General features: G+C 28.6%; 3 protein-coding genes across 17 annotated transcripts; 1 reads left to right on the forward strand and 2 right to left on the reverse strand.

The window, feature by feature from the left end:
* Positions 1 to 339: 339 nt before the first annotated feature.
* LOC110650943 (protein CTR9 homolog) lies at positions 340 to 6,030 on the reverse strand. 13 transcript variants are annotated; one of them, XM_021806106.2, is made up of 6 exons: positions 5,757 to 6,030; positions 5,465 to 5,510; positions 4,596 to 4,696; positions 3,899 to 4,013; positions 3,722 to 3,785; positions 340 to 2,856 (listed from the first exon to the last, which is right to left on the reverse strand). In XM_021806106.2, exons 3-6 carry the CDS (start codon positions 4,616 to 4,618, stop codon positions 2,675 to 2,677), a joined length of 384 nt encoding a protein of 127 aa, XP_021661798.1. In that variant the 5' UTR covers positions 4,619 to 4,696; positions 5,465 to 5,510; positions 5,757 to 6,030; the 3' UTR covers positions 340 to 2,674. The 13 variants fall into 13 exon arrangements, 11 of the variants coding, with proteins under 11 accessions (XP_021661798.1, XP_021661797.1, XP_021661795.1 ...); XM_021806105.2 differs by having other exon boundaries at positions 5,441 to 5,510; XM_021806103.2 differs by having other exon boundaries at positions 5,441 to 5,510; positions 5,632 to 6,029.
* Positions 6,031 to 7,122: 1,092 nt separating this feature from the next.
* Positions 7,123 to 8,240, reverse strand: LOC110650947 (inactive protein RESTRICTED TEV MOVEMENT 2). The gene is made up of 2 exons (XM_021806112.2): positions 8,018 to 8,240; positions 7,123 to 7,751 (listed from the first exon to the last, which is right to left on the reverse strand). Exons 1-2 carry the CDS (start codon positions 8,133 to 8,135, stop codon positions 7,225 to 7,227), a joined length of 645 nt encoding a protein of 214 aa, XP_021661804.2. The 5' UTR covers positions 8,136 to 8,240; the 3' UTR covers positions 7,123 to 7,224.
* Positions 8,241 to 14,052: 5,812 nt separating this feature from the next.
* LOC110634480 (DNA-directed RNA polymerase III subunit rpc4) lies at positions 14,053 to 18,590 on the forward strand. Of its 3 annotated transcripts, none has more exons than XM_058145945.1 (11): positions 14,053 to 14,204; positions 14,528 to 14,581; positions 14,670 to 14,725; positions 14,826 to 14,883; positions 15,007 to 15,046; positions 16,993 to 17,106; positions 17,188 to 17,237; positions 17,373 to 17,433; positions 17,712 to 17,803; positions 17,880 to 18,101; positions 18,230 to 18,590. In XM_058145945.1, the coding sequence occupies exons 2-11, from the start codon at positions 14,546 to 14,548 to the stop codon at positions 18,401 to 18,403; spliced, it is 903 nt and encodes a 300-aa protein (XP_058001928.1). In that variant the 5' UTR covers positions 14,053 to 14,204; positions 14,528 to 14,545; the 3' UTR covers positions 18,404 to 18,590. The 3 variants fall into 3 exon arrangements, with proteins under 3 accessions (XP_058001928.1, XP_058001927.1, XP_058001926.1); XM_058145944.1 differs by having other exon boundaries at positions 14,057 to 14,204; positions 14,495 to 14,581; XM_058145943.1 differs by having other exon boundaries at positions 14,059 to 14,204; positions 14,525 to 14,581.
* Positions 18,591 to 19,097: the final 507 nt, after the last annotated feature.

A 19,097-nucleotide genomic window follows, 5' to 3' on the forward strand; every position in this document is an offset into this window, starting at 1 on the left:
ATATAGAATATAAAATTATATAACTTTAAGAATCTAACTCAACTACGTAGAATCACACTACAAATAAGAAGGCTCAACTCAATCCATCTATAACTATATGAACATGCTCAATCAATACACACTTTTTTGAGAGAATATATTTTATTAATTAAAAATATAGTACAAATAGGCACTTAGTGTCAGAGTCACAATAGACTTTTAACAATGTAAAAAATTAAAATAAAATACAATCAGTCAGAATAATACTTTATGAGGAAATGCAGGTTAAACTTTGAAAAATTTCTCTTGTTGCTGAGAAAAATAATGAATAAGAATGACCATTCCACTTAGCAAGTTCAATATTAAATATAATTATAATTTTTATAATTACTAATCAGCCGTTCACCCTCAAATAATTCATAAAATAATCATACAAGAAAATAATTTAAAGCTACTTATGCACCATGTACGAATATACCATGTGAGAAAATAAACATTCCAATACAATACGAGAGGGAGTTGATTACTTATCTCAGCCACTAAGGTCTAACTGTTACTAGAGGAGTAAAGCTACAACTCCAATCTCTTAAATCCAATGAGAGCATGAGAGCAGATTTACCACTAAAACTCGAGCCACAAATTCTGGTCAGATAGCAAATGGCCTAGAGATCCAAAGTCGGGATCTCCGGAAATCTGAACCTAAAGATCCGACAATGCTTCTCTCTCCTCCTTCAGTGTTCTACCTCTTGCCATCATTTGGTGGACATGGCAATCATCTAGAGTCACCGGTGTCCCCTTACATTGCCGGTGTGGAGCAAGGACAATTGGTTGGCTTCTGACAGAAGAAAGAACTTGTGGCGGGGCGCCCGGCGGGGGAAGGGGGGGCGCGGGGTGGGGGGTGGGGTGGTTGTGTGTTAGGAGAGGAGGACTGGGGAAGGGGAGGAGGTAAAAGTCGGGGTAAAGGGCAAGGTTCCAAAACAGGGTTAATGGGAAAATATTTCCCACTCTAGGATGAATGGAAAACAAATTCCTAAGTTAGGGTGAAAGCGGCCAACGTGGAGGTTTTCTATGCACCTTCGACACTTTGGAATTTATCTAATCCACAAACGTGGTGGTTTTTAGTGTCGAAGATGGCTTTTGATTCAAGTTGAAACTATAAATGTCGACTTATGCAATTTGGAATTATCTAATCTGGTTGAAACTCGTCGTGTCTAGTGGAATTGATGATATTTACCTTTTATTTTAATTCAAGGGATGTCTCATATCTAAGAATCTCATAATTATTAAAAAAAATAATCAATTGCTTTAGCAATTTATGGTTTATTGATAGAATAACATATATATCTTGTATCTTTCATATTTTATGTTAAATACACAAGTAAACTCCTGGTAGCCAAATCATGTAAGTCCTTCTCTTATTATTTTCTCTTTTATCTTTTCTATCATTTGAGATTTTAATATGTTATCAAAGCGTCGGGTTTAGTCTCAAAGCCATTCTCTTTCTTCATTTTAACTTAGGGCTTGATTTTCAAAACTAACTTTCTCCCATATTCTTCTAGAGATTGTGTTCCAAAACTATTTTTCAACCATATTCTCCTTCTTCATTTCAGTTTAGGGTTTAAGTCCCAATCTATTTTTCTCACAAATTCTCCTCCATAGATGAGAGTTTAGGTATTGAGTCCCTTTTGTAAAATTTTTTTTCCTATTTTTCTCCTTTCCTAAAATATTTTTTAAAATAAAATGATCAAATAGTTAATTTTATTAAAAATAAATAAACTAAATAATAATTTTTTCTTATAATAAATTTATCTTGTGGCCACAATACATTCAGTAATTAGTTTAGTAACCCTTTGTAAAATTTATCAAATTTTTTTTTATACAAATTGATGTTTAAAAATGATATTGTTATGAAAGTACTTTTTCAATAACGGTGGATGAAATTTTCAGATACATTTCCCACATAAAACTCCAGTTGACACGGTAAAAAATGGCGCAAAACAAATACCTGTTGTCGAGAAAGTGTTTCGGTTGGGCAACGAAATGAGAAAAGGGGCATTTTAGTCATGGAAACTGAAGCCAACTGAGCAGAAGGGATCAGGTCAGGTAAAAGCCATTGCAAACAAAGCATTAGTCTGCATCTGTTCTGAAGCTTCTGGTGCAATTGGTGGGGTGAGCGTGGGTCTGGCTGCCTCAGAAAAAGAGAGTTTAGAGACATGACTTAAAAGGCTTTTCCACCGAATCAGTAGCCAGTAAAGAAGCACGTCCATACAGTACACTTTTTAATCCTCTCACCCATCAGGCCATCACCCACCCACCCATGAAAATATCTGACTCTCTGCTTCTGTCAGTAACCACTCCAGAGACACACACGGAGAGAGAGAGAAGGGGAAAAGTAAAACAAAATACCTTTGTCTCAGTCTTTGAAAACAAGCAACTCTATTATCTTCAAGCCTTGAATTCAAGAGCATTTATAGCATCGAGATCCCAAAGCTTTATCTCCAAAGCCCGTGGGGACATCGACACCCGCCACTCAATTCCACTGCCCCTTGAAGTCTAGCATTTGTTACATTTCCCTTTGTTTCTGTTTAAATGGACAAATTTCAAGTTTAGCAGGATAAATTGGTTCCTATTGCTAAGTTTGAAAAATCTTTGATATCAATCCTCATCATCCACAGAAGCATTCCCATGTTCCTTGTCAAATGTCAACATCCTCTCTGAATTCTACATCGCTCTCTTGCAGCTCAGTAGAATTTTCTCCGACAGGACTGGCCTGTGGTTTCCTCTCTAATACCTCATCATCATCAGATTCTGACCAAGCCCGCCACCTCCTACTTGATGAAGGAGCAGGCCTCTCCCAAGAAATAAGACAAATTTCAGCTAGCAAATGAAGGAAAATATTCCATTTTGAACAACTAGAGCTCAAAATGCAAAATTAATGACTAGAATAAAACATAATTCAAATTAAAGAATATCCCAATTTCACTTTGAATGATGATTAACTGATGCTAACACTGAAAGACAGACAGTAATGAATCACTAATATCAGCAGACTTAACACCAACAGAATTAATAAACCTCCCATAATAATCTATAACATGTCAGGTATCCTATTGCAATCAGTGCCACCATTAAAAATTTGTGATTAAGTATTCACATAGCAATTTTGCAACGCATTTAGACTGCTGCACATATCATGAACTTCCAACAGCAAGAGTGTGTCATAGAGTGCCTTCAGACAGTTTGGCTTATCTTGCATCTCTTTGATTCTCCGTAAAATCAAAATCTAATTTAAGCACGTGTGCACATGCAAGCACATAAAAAGAAAACAAGCAAGAGAATAACACAATGGAAACCATTTCCTCCACCTCCCAACAAAGTTTTTGGCCATAATAAAATAGGAATACACTTTATTTCAATTATAAAAACGTGGATAGCTTCCGAACCTTGCTGTGGCAAGAGTGTGCTAAATTGTAGCAACTAGCAAGAGCGTGACTTTGTTGGTCCATGATTAGTCACAACTAGGGCAGTTTAAGTCAGTTGCTTAACTTAAAAATGTTGACCAGTGAAGTAAAAGTGATCGATAGATGGTTCAGTGCCATTGCACAGTAGGGATATATCTCAAAAGCTTTTTGCATTTTTTCCATCTCTCCTTATTCCAACAGTTGTGAAGTATCAGAATAAGTCTGCTCAAATAAGAAATTATTGTGGACAAACAAAAAACGAAAAGTTATCATTAGCTGACCTTCATTTGTTTGCAAATCCAAAACTGCAAGTGCTACAAGAGCTGCAGCATTTTCTGGATCTAACTGTATTATACAAAATCAGGAAATATATGGATACCAGCATCAGTTCGATGCGTGCAATTTATACAGTTGGTAACCATAATTCCAATGCATGTACACCAGATCACATCACTTGCCTGCAAAATCTGTTCAAATGCTTGCCATGCTTTTTTAAAATGGCCCAATTTATAGTGGCAGTGACCTATACCAGGCCTTACAGCTCCAGGACAATTAGGATACACTTGCAATGCCCTTTTACCAAATGTCAAAATAGCAAGTTAATCACAAACTAGAAAAATTATGTCAGATGACAAGATTTCTCACGGCTCCTATCAACTCGTCTTCAGAATACAAATGAAATGTATTAAAAAAAAAAGTAGCATGGATGGCAAACAATAAGGTGAAAATAACAAACCTTGTACGTTTCACAGAACTAACTCATTAGTCTTTACCATGTTAGACACAATAAGTATCAATTTTATGCCTATGCCAAATATATTTGGAATGTAGCTAAGCAGACAAGATAGCCTTAGATGGAATAGCATTATATAGGAAAGTAATGCAATCAAAGAATGATGAACATAAGCATTTACCGAACAAAGTTGGGTTGAAAAATAAGCCAAAAAACTAAAAGGTGTCAAGTTAGAGAAACAGAAGGAATTTTATCAAGAGAAAAACTTGCTGTAAAAGGAAACAATGCAACCATCATCCATCTCTACAGGGCATTACAACAAAATTTACAGTAGAGAGCAAAGCAAGTTTTCTGGACAAACAATAATGACCTATATACAATCACTAACAGAATCAATTGAATATAGAGAAGATTTAATATACCTGACCCAAAAGGGCAGATACATTATCACAGTCTCCCTCTAGAACGATCTTAAATGCATTAGGTGCCTGTTCTAATTCACCTTTGGCCAGTAATAGCTGACCTGTAATGTGTAGAAAATCACAACATGATCTTAAAGTCTTCAGTAAGTATGCGGGCCACAACACAGAAGAAGGCTCCCTAAAATTGAGTAATAGCTTGCAACCAAGGGTTTGATAATGTAGATTCTTCAGAGACACCAACCATCAAAGCATGATTTAATATATTAGTAGTACAGAGGTGAAAAAATTGGTTTCCACACTTCTAGTAGTCCATTCAGGATTCAGAAGTGCTGCATTTTTTATGTCACAGTCAGATAAAAGAAAGAACACAAAATAATTCATTGCTACTTGCAATCCAAAACAACAATAATAAACGTGAAAACAGATTCAGGTAACACGCAACCAAGAATTCAATGATCCATATTTCTGAGCCATACATGAAATGGAGATATAGCAACTCGAGTTAATCATATAAAGAGTCAAGCACTGAACATTGTACACAAAGACAACCAAATGAAAAGAATGAAATGGGAGTAAAGTTCTAACAAGGATTTGTAATCATTTTAAACAAATATGCAAGTACAAGGTACCTGTCTGATCACTTATTCAGTCATATTTGATAACAGAGATTTTTTTATAAAATATTCCTCTTTTTCTCTCTGTTTGGTCTCGATTTTCCAAGATAGATATAATAAGCCCCTAAAGCATTTAATGTACACATTAATGGCAATTCTTTCATATCCAACATCAGCATAACATTCATCAATTTCTGCAATAATTTTTTTTTTTGAAAAAAAGAAACAAACCATTTATCAGATTATCTGAAATACCAGCTCAGATGCTTTGACCGAGTTTTCCTTGTTTAAATTGCTCCCTCTGAACAGCAACCACATCACCAGCAAATTTAAATAAATAAATAAATAATTTCTCCAAAAAGGAAAGCAACAGCATACTAAACTAAAATGGTGTAACTAAGCAAAATGAATAATTCAAGTACCCTAGAAATTATTATTTCAGTGCCCTTAGTTTTGTCAATGTCAGTTCTAAATGGAAATTCGCGATTAACCGCTAATTGTAGATGACAAATTGAACGAAAAGGACACCGAAAAGAAAAGAACTAACTGCGATGATAAGCCAGAGATCGAGAGGAGCTTGCTCGGCTTTAAGAATGTCGAGAATATCAAGCTTCTTTAGGGAGCTGATACAGAGCCACCTGACCTCCTCCTCCGAGTTCTGCACTGGAATGTACACAGATACCATTTATGGTTCTCAATCGAAATACAAAAAATTAATTGAAAAAGAAAGCAAAATCCTATCGTGCTTTCTTTGCCTGCTGGTTCTTTTGGGCTTTTGGCGGTAGAATGGCGTCAAAGAAGCAGAGAGTGGATAACAACTGTCTGAATTTATAGTATAATCCTTTCATTTTAAAATGTAATATGCACTCTCCAACTTTTAAATTCTTCTAAATTTTATAGTAAATTTTTTTTACTTTTAATTATTATTTTTTCATTTAAATGCTGATGGAATGGATCCGATTATTAAATTTTATTTATTTTAATTTTTTTAATTTTTAATTATTAATTTTTTAATTTTTTTATATAAAATATAAAATTATTCTCTATATATATAAAAAATTATTTGTTTATAAAAATAAAATAATTCAATTTACATATGATTTGAGAAAAAAAAAAGATAAATAATAATTAAGCTTTATGCTGAAGCTGACTAGGTCAACGTTTAAGTAAAAATCAGTTACATTTAAATAAAAATTAGTTATCGAAGGTTAAAAAAATTTTAATGTATAAAATTTGAAAGTCGAAAGAGTTTTATATTGTATTTTTAAATTTAATAATTATAATATTATAATTATATAAATTCAAGAACGATTATCAAAATTTATCAATAGGAGCACGAAGGAAAGCCGCACTTTTTTTTAAATAACAGTTTATTTATTTATTTATATATTTTTATTAGTGTTTTTAATTATTTAAATTAAAATATTTAATTTTAATATTAATATTCATTTATAAATTATTTTATATTTAATTTAAGTATATTTTATAAACAATCATATGTTATAATTAATCTAATAATTTATGTATAATTTTAATTTATTTTTTAAAAAATAAAAATGATAAACTCATATTTTATAAAAATTGGCTCATGATATTAGGTTTTTCAATAATTATATTCTATCGCTTTGAAGAAAATAAATTTAATTTTTTAAGTTAAATTAATATTTATTTTTTATATGCTAAACTTGTATTTAATATGTCAACACAAAATATATCATAGAATCAGAAATTATGATAAACGTTTTTTATAAAAATATTTTGGAATTATTAAATTATATTATTATAAGCATAAGTTAATAAAAATTGTGAGTATATCAATTAAATAAACAATTATAGACCTTTATAATTAAATTAAAAATAAAAAAAAAATAAAAAACGAAATTGAAAACAAATCTCTCACACTGAGTAAGAATTTATGATAAAAATATTAATTTTTTTTTTTTTGAATTGCCATGAGACTCTTTATCATTAAACAAATAACTTGATAATATAAAATTTCTGGATATATATATATACTAGTCCTTGGAATTTCTGGATGATCCAAAGGTGTAATAGATATAAGTTCCAAGTGCTGCAATCACTAAAACTGCCACACCTATATTCACCAGAGATTGCCTCTCTTCTTTCAGCTCCATCACAATCTTCTTTGCAGCAGCAGCCGCATTTTTCACATCCTTCACTTTCTCAGCAAAGAAATCTTCATTTGGCTTCTGTTCAAATTTACCATCTGTTTGCTTTTTCATCTTCTCCTCTGTTCTGGCTTCCAGAGGAGTCAGTGTCTTATCCTTTCCTTCATTACCAGTGCTTGTGGAAATAGGTTTCTGAGGGATTGGAGGTTGCTCGATGGTGGGTTTTGGCATTGTAATGGTAAGAACTCCATTTAGGAGCTTGGCCTGAATTGTCTGCACATCACAATTTTGAGAAACGGGAAATGCTTCGTTGAACCTACTCCATTTGTTACCACTGATCGGTCGCTCACCAACAACTCTTATCGAACTCGACGAACGCACGTACTTGATCTTGATTTGCTCCTTATGAAAATCTGCAGAAAAGTATGCAGAAATTTATTATTTCTTGCATTTTTTTATTCAACAAACGCAGAAACATGAAAATTTTTTATTTTTATTTAAAAGCAATTTAATATTTTTCAATTTACGAACTCCAAATTCTAAAAAATAAGTTATATTTAATTTTTCATATGGTAACTTAACAGCAGAAAATTAATTATATTCTCAACAAATATTTTCCACAAACCAGTAAATAAAAGCTTATGAATGAATTATTAGGAGGTGTGATAATTAAACTCACCAGCAGGAAGATGTAAAAGTAATATATTAGCTCCTTCTTCTTCCTTAAATTCGGATTTGGGCTTAAAATCCTCATACTGAATAGCAGTTAATCCTCCTGTTGGTGTCCTTGCAGCCATTTCTATTGCTCTTTAATTTGCTTTGTTTTTCTTTCACTTTTGTGGCCAACAGTAGCACGCTGTAAAACGTATGAATAAAACTATATGTATTGGTTAAGCATGCTTATACATGTTGTCTATTTATAAACAGACAATTGCCATGCAAAGGATTTTGTTTCATAGTTTTCTTCATAATGAAACAATTCTTCCTTGGTTGATCAAGTCAAGACACTTCAAGGGCTTTCTATTATCAAATCAGAGGATACCCTTCAAGAAATAAAGTTGAAGGTTCTTTGTTTGCCCTGTACTGTCCTCCTTTGCTTCAAGAAATAAACAATTCTTTCTTGAGTTTCAAGACATTTCTGTTTCAAAATGAATCCTGCATCCCCTATGACCTTTGTATCAGAAAAGGATACATTGCCTGTGAAATGTTGAGGCTCATGACTGTCATATTAGTTTTGTTTAAACTATTAAATTCTAAATGGACAAGAGTAAGGGTGTTTGTATGAACTTATAGAGTAATTATTGCCTATACTCGGATGTATACACTCATCCAATCATTAGTTGCTATTTTAATTCAAATCACGATTGTCCCATTTTAAAATTTATGAATGTGATTCTTTATTTTTTGGGTGTTTTTACGCCTAGGCATAGATAAGAAATTTCTTAATTTATAAGATGATCAAACCAGTTTATAAAAAATATCAGAAGTATTTATTTATAATATTTTTTGGACTTATAAATTAAGGTATAAGGCTCCGTTTGTTTCACAGAAAATATTTTTCTGAAAAATATTTTTCATATTTTCTTATATTTGGGGGTACTCAAAAAAATTGGTTATTGAAAAATTACTTTTGAAAATATTTTTTTAGTCAAAGGAAAACTATGTCATTTTGAAGGAAAATTACTTTTATTTTTTAAAAGAGAAAGTCATTTTCCGTTTTCTAAACTTTACAAATCTTATTAAAATGTAAACATATTTATACATATATGAAATAAATAAATATCATTAATTTAATATTACAATCAAATAACGAAAATATACAAATCATTTTCCGTGAAATAAACGGAGCCTAAGTTAATAAAAATAAATTAGAAAATTCATTTTTATTTTGATACTTATAAACTATATGCTTATCGGCTAGTTTTATCAAGTATTTTGCCATTGAATTTTAAAATCCTAACATATCTCATTTAATATACTTTTTATTAATTTTAACAATAATTGTATTTATAAATTCTTTTTTGCCAAGACTTCTCATCCACTTATAAGTACTTCAATTATACGCGTAATTAATTAAAAATTTACGCATTGTTTAGATTATATTACGTCATAAGTACTAAGTATTTATAAATTAATTTTAATAAATTAAGTCAAATATCTATTGAGGTTTTAAATTTTAAAATTTACTATATTGTTTTCTTAGTATTTTAAAATTTTAAATTCAATTTGAATCCATTGACCGAAAATAGAGCAAATTTCTACTTATTTTTCATTACGCTATTAGCTAATTTGATTCATTAGCTAAAAATAAAGCAAATTAATATATCTCATTTTTAAAATTAATAAATTAAAATTTATTGATTTACGTTTAATTTATTCAATATGAGACCAACATTGATTAAATAAAATCTAAAATAAAATTTAATTTAGTGAGCTCAGTTTTAGTAATAGATGGCACAAAAAATTTATCCAAATAGGAGAAGGCATTAAGTCTGTGAGAGAAGAGGTGCTAACGTCATATCACTATTTCATTATATAATATAATTTTTCGTGGGAGAGAGCATGAGTTAACGCAGAATTAGATTTTTGTAGTATAGTATTTATTCACATTATATTTAGTAAAATATTTAATTTTTGTCTTTATATTTATTGAGAAAGTTTAATTTATTTTATTTTTAATTTTTTATTTAAATTAAATTAGGATTTTAATTTAAACTTAATTTAGTTAAAAATTAAAATTTATAGGCTAAATTTTTTTATTTTTTATTAAAACTAAAAATTAAAAAATTCAAATTTTTAATTTTTGCTAAATTTTTTATTTAATCCAAAAATAAGAAGTTAAACTTCTTATTTTTTTATTTTTAGATTAATTTAAGTTTAAATTGAAAATTTTAAATTAATTTAAACAAAAAATTAAAAATTTTTAAAATTGAAATTGAGGTTTAAGCCTCTGTAAGATTTTGAAGATGAATCTTCATTAAATTTTTAGAAGTTTAATATATATCTATAATCTATCAATCGATCTACAATATATAATTTTTATAACACTATAATTTTTTTTAAATTTATAATTTTAAAATATAATTATTTTTATTTTTAATACAATTTAAAAGAAAGTATTAAAGAATTTAATAATTATAATTTATTATTATATTAAAATTCATTAAGAATATAATTATCTTAAACCGTAAAATAACTGTACTAATAATAATAATAATAATAATAATAATAATAATAATAATAATAATAAGACTAAAACTTATATAATAATAATAATAATAATTATTATTATTATTATTATTATTATTATTATATAAGTTTTAGTCTTCGTGATACCCATAGTTTATTAATAGTCTTATAAATTTAAATAGTCCTAAAACTCTAAACTTAAAAATTCAAGCATTTAATTTTTTCCCCCCAATTATCTAATGAGGATAAAAATATACAATTTATGTATTTATTTTATTATCATCAAAAGTAAAAATAAAAAGGAAAATTTATAAAAAATAACTTATATATTGAAAAATAACTTATATATGAAAATAGTTTATTTTCATATAGTTTATAAAAATAACTTATAAAAATAACTTATATATTGAAAAATAACATATACTGTTTATTTTATTGAAAAATAACTTATATATGAAAATAGTTTTTCAATGGAAATTATTTTATAAGAAAATGTATTTCATTAAAATATTTTTTATTATTAGATTGTAATATTAAAGTAATTGTGTGTATTTATAGTATACATATATAAGCACTTCCACACCTTAATGATATTGTCAAAATTTAGAAAATGTTTTTATCTTTTAAATAAAGAAAGTCATTTTCTTTAAAAATAACTTAGTTTTCCTTTTGGATATGAAAAATATATTTTATAGTTGATTCATTTCTTAATTTCTCAAATATTAAAAAGATTAAAAATATTTTCTACAAAACAAACTCAGTCTAAATCTATTTTTAATACTTTAAAAAAATTATTATTTATTTCATATATTTTTAATGAAACTAATATTTTGAAAAATATATTATTTAGTTTCTCTATCTTTAATTTGTTAAATTGTTTAGTTTTTTCCTCAATTTTTTAATTAGTTAATGTCGATCAAATTATTATTTAGTCTATTTATTTTAGTAAAACTAATTAATTGATTCTATATTAATTAGTCATATAATTTGCTTTTATTATCTCAATCTCTCTAATCATTTTTTTACATCAAAACCACATGACCCTCTTCCCTTTATTTTTCTTTATTTATATTTATTTCTTTGTACACCCACACTCTTCTCTTTGTCATTCTCTTTATATTTTTTTCTAATTTTTTGATAGAAAATAATATAAGATGTTTGTGCAAAGATGTTAATCATTTGTTTTGAATTTCCAAATAATTAAGGCAATAATTCAGAAAAATTGTATTTATTCAAAATATAAAAATTATGTCTAAAAAATTAAATGAAAATACTTAAACAATTTTTTGTTTAAAAAGAAACAAACTTAGATTTAGTATCAACACAATAAATTTTTTATTTTTATCCAAAAATATATTTTTTGAAATTTAACTACCACTAATTAGTTTCACTAAAATACAGAGACTAAATAATAATATTTTTCAAAATATAAAAACTAACTAATTAATTTTACTAAAATAAAAAGACTAAATAGTAATTTTATTAATACTAAAATTCATTGAATAACAAAAAATTTGATGAATAGACTAAAAATTTCAATAGAAGTAAAATATAAGATTAAATAATATACTTTTAAAGTACAATAATCAAATAATTAATTTTATTAAAATATAAAAATTAAATAATAATTTTCTGTACATAATTGATTTAAACCATCAATCCAAATCAAATCAAAACTAATTTGATTATGGAGATTTAATTTAATTCTTTAGATCTTTCTTTTTTGCTGGACAAAATAAATAAATTAATTTATAATTTAATTTGATTTTTAATTTTTAAGGACCATATCAAAGTGTAAAACTCATGCATATATAAAATTTTATTTGACTCATTTATCTAATTAGTTGCATGATAATAATTTAAAATTTTAAATTAATATTTTTTAATCATGTCAAATGTTGATTAATGAGGTGTTTTAACCTAAATCAAATGAATCTCAACTAATTAAAATATTTATTTTTTATATATTACAAAAAGTTTAATCATTATATTAATTTGCACATCAATACATGTTAATTTTATAATATTTTGTTTAAATCAAAATAACTTGAACTGATAGTTTCCTTATTAGATAAGTAGATTTGGTTGATTTTGAATTTTTTTTTAAAAACTGATTTAATTGATTTAATTTGATTTTGATAAAACTAAATTCAATTTTAAAATTAAATTTCAAATGTTTTATATTTTTTAATTTTTAAATATTTTATGTACACTAATAATTAAAAATAAATTTAAATAAAATTTTAAATATTTTATATTTTTAAATTTTTTTTAAATTATACCAGATATTAATTAATGGTGTTGATACAATTGTAAAATTTTGGGTTTTTTTAATGAGTAATTGAGTATTTAAAAGATTTATAATCCTTCAATTTCACTTTTAAAATGAAATTTCAACTATTTTAAATTTTCAATATTTTTTTTTTAATTTTATCAAGTATATATATATATATATCATTGATTATATCATATAAAACTAATTTGACTTTTAAAAAATTAAAATATTTAATATTTTTAAAATTTTAAATAAAATTTTTTACCATCAAAACCTTTAAATATAAATATATATAATATATAAAAATTAAAGTTCAAATATTTCGTATGAATATTTTATATTATTCTTTTAAATTGATTTTAAACTATAATTTGCGATGTACAAAATTAATTTATAATATTTTATTCTCACCTAATAAACTAAAAATCTAAAAGAAAAACTTTTATAAATTTAATTTTAAAAAATTATATATATTTTAAAATTTATTAAAAAATTAATTTTTTTACCATCAAAACCTTTAAATATAGATATATATAATTTATAAAAATTAAATTTCAAGTGTTCTATCTTTTTTAAATTCAAAATATCTTATACTTTTAAATAAAATTGCTATTTAAACATTATCTAATAGTATCTTTCATTTTATTTTATATTTTAAATTTTAATAATTATATATTTTAAGATAAAATTATTTAGTTAAACGTAATCTAATTGTATTAATTAAAATTACAATTAAAAAATATAAAACTTAAATTTCAAAAATCCTAATTTTTTTAAATTTTAAATATTTTATTTTCTTAATAAAATTATTATTTAAACATTATTTAATAGTATTTGTTATAATTGTAATGAGGAAAAGATAAATTAAAGTCAAATTTAAATTTATTATTTATTAATTATGTTAAATGCCAATTAAAGTGTCAGATGTCAATTCTTAGCTTTCATATATATATATATATATATATATATATATATTGTCTTTTAAATCTCAGTCTCCTTCTAACTTTTATAATTGAATTAAAAGTTTTATTTAATATTTTAAATTTGAATATTTTATTTAACTTATAATTAAAGGAGGATAAGAGATAAGTTAAAATAAAAATTTCAAATATTTTATATTTTTGCAATTTTTATAAACTAATGAAATAAAATCTTTCATTTTATTTTATATTTTAAATTTTAAAAATTAATTTTAAGATTATAATTATTAATCATAATTATAAGCGTACATATTGGGCCAAACCCAAACTCCGACGGCGCAACAGGGCGCGCTTAGGTTTTTGATAGTAAAACTGTAAGGGTTGATAGCGACTTGAGTTCTGGCTGGCCGTTTTCTCGTTTCTCTCCATACGATTCCCCATTGGCTACTCTGCTTCTCATCAAACCAGCCATCTGAACACAGGTTCTGTTACTCTACCCTGCCTCTTGTAACCTCTTCTTCGTCTATCATCTGTTATAATGAGGATTGAAAGTGATGATTCTACTTACCAGATTGTGCCCATAACCACTCCTTGTGTGTGTTTGTGTATTAGATAATGCCTACCTTTAATGGGATTTGCTATGTTCAATATAGCTTTTGATAGTTTCTTGTTAATTAAAAAGCAATGAGTAGGGTAGTTGTTAGAATTGACATTCAAGTTTGTTTAGCTATATTATCTCTCGTTTGTATGATTAACAAGCATGGATTTACAGGTTACTTAAATATATTCTCATTTTTGCTAGAAGTTTACGAGTTCAATTCTAATGGAGTCAAAGCCTCCTCAAAATCCCCCTAGGAAGGTTTGCTTCAATACTCATTTGTCTTTTGATGATACCCAAATGAAGAGTGTTTATACGAAGTATGCGAGTGATGTTTGATATGTTGCAGCATAAATTTGTGCCTAAAGCACCCCCACGCCGGGCACCAAAGCCTGAAGTTAAAAGGTAATTGCCTTTTTTAGTTGACTGGCAATGCTCTTGACATATGTTGACTTAATTTCCTTAACCTTTCTAACTTTTGTGTTCTTCCTATCACTGTTTGCAGCGAGAAGGCTGAGGATGTTGATGCTGCTCAGGCAATGAATTTGATGAAACATTTCCAGGTATGCCTTGTTATCAATTTGCTATTATTCTCTTTTTTTTTTTTTAATGAATTAGTGAAACATCTGATTCAATTTTATGTTGCTGTCATTTCTTATTTTTTGGCTTTTCTACCCCTTAAATAGGAAAGGTCCATGAAGGCAACGCCTAAAGTTGAAAAGAAAGGTAATGCTCTTGGACTGAGATTAGAACTAGTTCGTTCTTCCTCTTTGTTTAATTGAATTTACTTAGCACCTTAATTTTGCAATTTGTTTATGTAGATGATGTAGTTCGCTGATGTTCATGTTCTCTCTGTACTTGTTCAAAGAAAAGAAAAAGAAGAAAGAAAGAAAGAATGAAAACAATGTCTGTTGTTGTTTCAGTCATATTGTTGCTGCAATTGATCTGCAGTAACTAGCTTAAACATTGGAACTATACATAGAATCAATCTCATGATTGAGGTACCAAACAGAATACAAAATTAAGAAAAATTATATAGTTAAATACCTCATTGAATTCATTCCATAACCCTGGACGTTTCTTTATATATTGCTGAGCATTTTAAACTATTAAATTTCGCAAAAGAGTTGTGATTATTTTAGTTGTAAGATACTCCTCACTTTTATTGTTCCACCAGGCATTGCACATTGCGGCCAGATGCTAGTTGGCTTCTTTAATGTATGAATATCTTGATAATTTTAGAATACCTTTGTTTAAATTTGAAGTCTATGCTTAAATCTTTTCTAGACAAAAATAATGCTTCAAGATTACCTTTGTTTCTCATAAAATATTCAGATAAAAAAAAAAAACTTGAAGTGGAAGTTTAGAATCAACAAAAATAAAATTTGAAGTCTATGCTTAAATCTTTAATGGATTAAATTTGAAGTCTATGCTTAAATCTTTTCTCGACAAAAATAATGCTTCAGAATTACCTTTGTTTCTCATAAAATATTCGGATAAAAAAAACCTTGAAGTGGAAGTTTAGAATCAACAAAAATAAAATTGGTGCCATAAATATGTATTGACATTGTTTAATTCATTGAGAAATTGGACAATTGCTTATTTGGTTTTGATTCCACTTCCAATCCCCGCCTCAAAGGTCCATGCTCTACTACCGCATCTGGTAAGTATTGGTTGAAAACCCTTCCATGGGGGCTCACATGTCTTTCTGCTTCATCCTTGTAATCTTTTAATTTTGGATTTTCTTGATGTCATGTTACTTGGATTGGTCTCTAGGCTATCACCCTTCTCTGAATGCTTTGTTATTCCTTGCCAAATGCTAAAGCTAGACCCATATGCTTACATGTGAATACACAGAATATTGAAAGAAGATATGTAGCTATATCTTACATAGACAAATGTACACCATGTTTATGTGTATGTGTATGAGCAAGTTTTAACTTCATGAGAAAAAGAGAATGCCCTTTCTAAAACCTAAACTGGCAATGGAGCTGAAATGTAATTAAATAGTAGTGCAATGTAAGCAAGCTTCCATATACAAATTATGTTGATATTTTGAAATTGTCTAGAACCATGATTGATTAACTGGGCTAAATTTTTCTGGAGTTGTGACCTGATGTCAATAATGTTAGCACTTATCCTACATATATAAGGGTTGATAACTAGTTTCAACTGATTTTATCTATTGACGCCAGGATAATGCTGGCAATTATGACATTTTCTGGAGGACATGTGGATAACTTATTCTGTACCATGAATTGTAATAAAAACAGTGGAATTTTGGATTCATCATATATGATCTCTACACGAAAATATTTTACAATATGAATTTTGACTTGTTTGGTGCCAATTGAAGATAAGTTGAGAGAAGGGAGATTGAGGTGGTTTAGTCATGTGAAGCGTAGACATACTGAGGCTCCAGTTAGACAAGTAGAGCACATTATGTTAGAGGATAGAAAGAAAAAAAAGGGGTAGACCTAAATTGACTTGGAGGAGAGTAGTACAACATGACCTATAAGCATTACATATTTCTGAGGATTTAACCCAAAATCGTTCAGAGTGGAGAAAGCGAATCCATATAGCCGACCCCAAATTTTTGGGATAAAGGCTTACTTGAGTTGAGTTGAGTTGAGTTGATTTTTATGAATTTTGACTTGTTGATTGTTAAACAGTGCATGCTTCTCAAATTGCATTTGGTTTTGGAGCTGCATCTACCGGCTTGAAATCATGTGGTATTCCCAAAAGGGGGACTGCAAGTAACCAAAATCAGGGTTCAGCTTCCAATGGTATGGTATCTGTGGATTAACTGCCATATTATTTACTACTAATGAAGTGTTCAAGAGATTTATGCTGCCCTGTTTTTGCAGGTGATGCTTATTCTTCAGGACTTAGAGATAAAGAATATGTGGAACCATGGGTATGCAAACCATGAAACAATCTTAAGCTCTGTTACTATGTGCAGTTGCTGGTTTTCTTTTTCTTTCAGTGTATGAATGTGCATATAGTTGACTTTCTACTCAAACTGGTTCATGATTTGTTGAATCTATTGCAGGATTGTTACAGTTATTATCCTGTTACTCTTCCTTTGAGGAGGCCATATGCTGGAAATCCAGGTATCTTTTGAGGTTCATCTTTTAAAGAGAGAGAGAAAAAAAAAAAAAAAAGAATCCACCAGTTTACACAAGGAGCATGAGATAATTGCAATGAAATGGTTGTACCCAATTTAGATTGATCAAGGCCTGTATTTTCCCAGTTGGATCAAACTGCACTGGCTATCAGCTTGAATGTTTTGCTACTTCTTTCAAAATGTTTTTATAATATGTGCATATATGTTTTGTTGATTGTTTATCTTTTTTGCATGATTGCATTTACTCCCTCATATTTCTTGTAGCAATTCTTGATGCGGAGGAATTTGGGGAGGCTTCCGAAACTGTAACTTATGATGAAAGTTCTATAAATCCGGCAGCTGATCTTGGTTTAATGGTTGGTAGAAATTATGGTTTTGAATGGTCCTACTAGTTCAATTCCTTTCTCACATCTTCTGAGGTTTGGTTGGCAGGAGGAAAACATGGGGGCAAGTATGTTCTTTCTTCAGTTACCACCAACTGTACCCATGATAAAGAGATCAGCTACAGCAGATGGCCTTGATGTCAAGGAAAGCTCAAGGTCTTCAGTAGAGAAGACCTGTAAAGTAGAAGATTTACCAGCTGGCCAAATGGGTAAAATGCTAGTATACAGGAGTGGCGCAGTTAAGCTCAAGCTTGGTGAAACCCTTTATGATGTGAGAAATGAGGAAAATTATCACACCCCCCCCCCCCCCCCCCAAATAAAAAAAAAAAAAGTTCTAGCATTGAGTAGTTGAGGAAATATCATTTTTTGTAGCACATCTGATTATTGGAATGGGTGCAGGTCTCCCCAGGTGTGGATTGCGTATTTGCCCAGGATGTTGTAGCAATTAATACAGCAGAGAAGCATTGCTGTGTTGTTGCAGAGATCAACAAGCATGCTATAATAACCCCTGATGTGGATTCCATCATCAATAGTGTGGCTCATTGTGACAGTAATATTGGTTCGTATATATAGATGAAACTGGCAAATCTATAATTTTGTTCCCAGAAAGAAAGGTATAAGAGTTTTGTATTCATTTATTTTAACATTCCTTCATGAAAAACAAATAAAGTGAGGGGAATAAAAAGGATGAAGGAGTGCGGTTTGGAGTTGGACTCTTTGAATGAAAAATGAAGGAAATGTGAATTTGTATTCTTCTTCATCTCTGTTGTGCTTAGCATGTTTTTCTTCTAGTGATAACTCCAATTCAATGGTCATATTCAATTAAACTTATTGCAACCATCATAGTCTGTAACTGAGAATCATAATGTGATTTGATGATCCAGATTCTAATAAAGAGCTTTTCTTCTTTCCAGTTCTTGAATACATTTATGAATTTTAAAATTCATGTGAAATTGTGTGATAATTACTCATATGCTTACAAGTAAATGGTTAATTATGTTTGAATACAGCTGATGTTTCGATGATGTTCATTTTATGATAATGCTAACAGAAAGCTCACATGATTTCCCTGATCCCTTTGATCAATGATACTTGAGTTCCCATTCAGGTGGGAGTTTCTAAAGAAATTCATTGTTACACTGCACAAAAGTTCTTATTGTCAGTCAGCATAGTGGCACATAGTTTTTCACTTTAGGATTAGTTGATGAAGCACCTTTTGTATGTGGAATTTCCCCTGTTTAACGCCAGAGTAAAAAATTTTGATGGT

Source organism: Hevea brasiliensis, chromosome 4, assembly GCF_030052815.1.
Source record: "Hevea brasiliensis isolate MT/VB/25A 57/8 chromosome 4, ASM3005281v1, whole genome shotgun sequence".
Taxonomy (NCBI): Eukaryota; Viridiplantae; Streptophyta; class Magnoliopsida; order Malpighiales; family Euphorbiaceae; genus Hevea; species Hevea brasiliensis.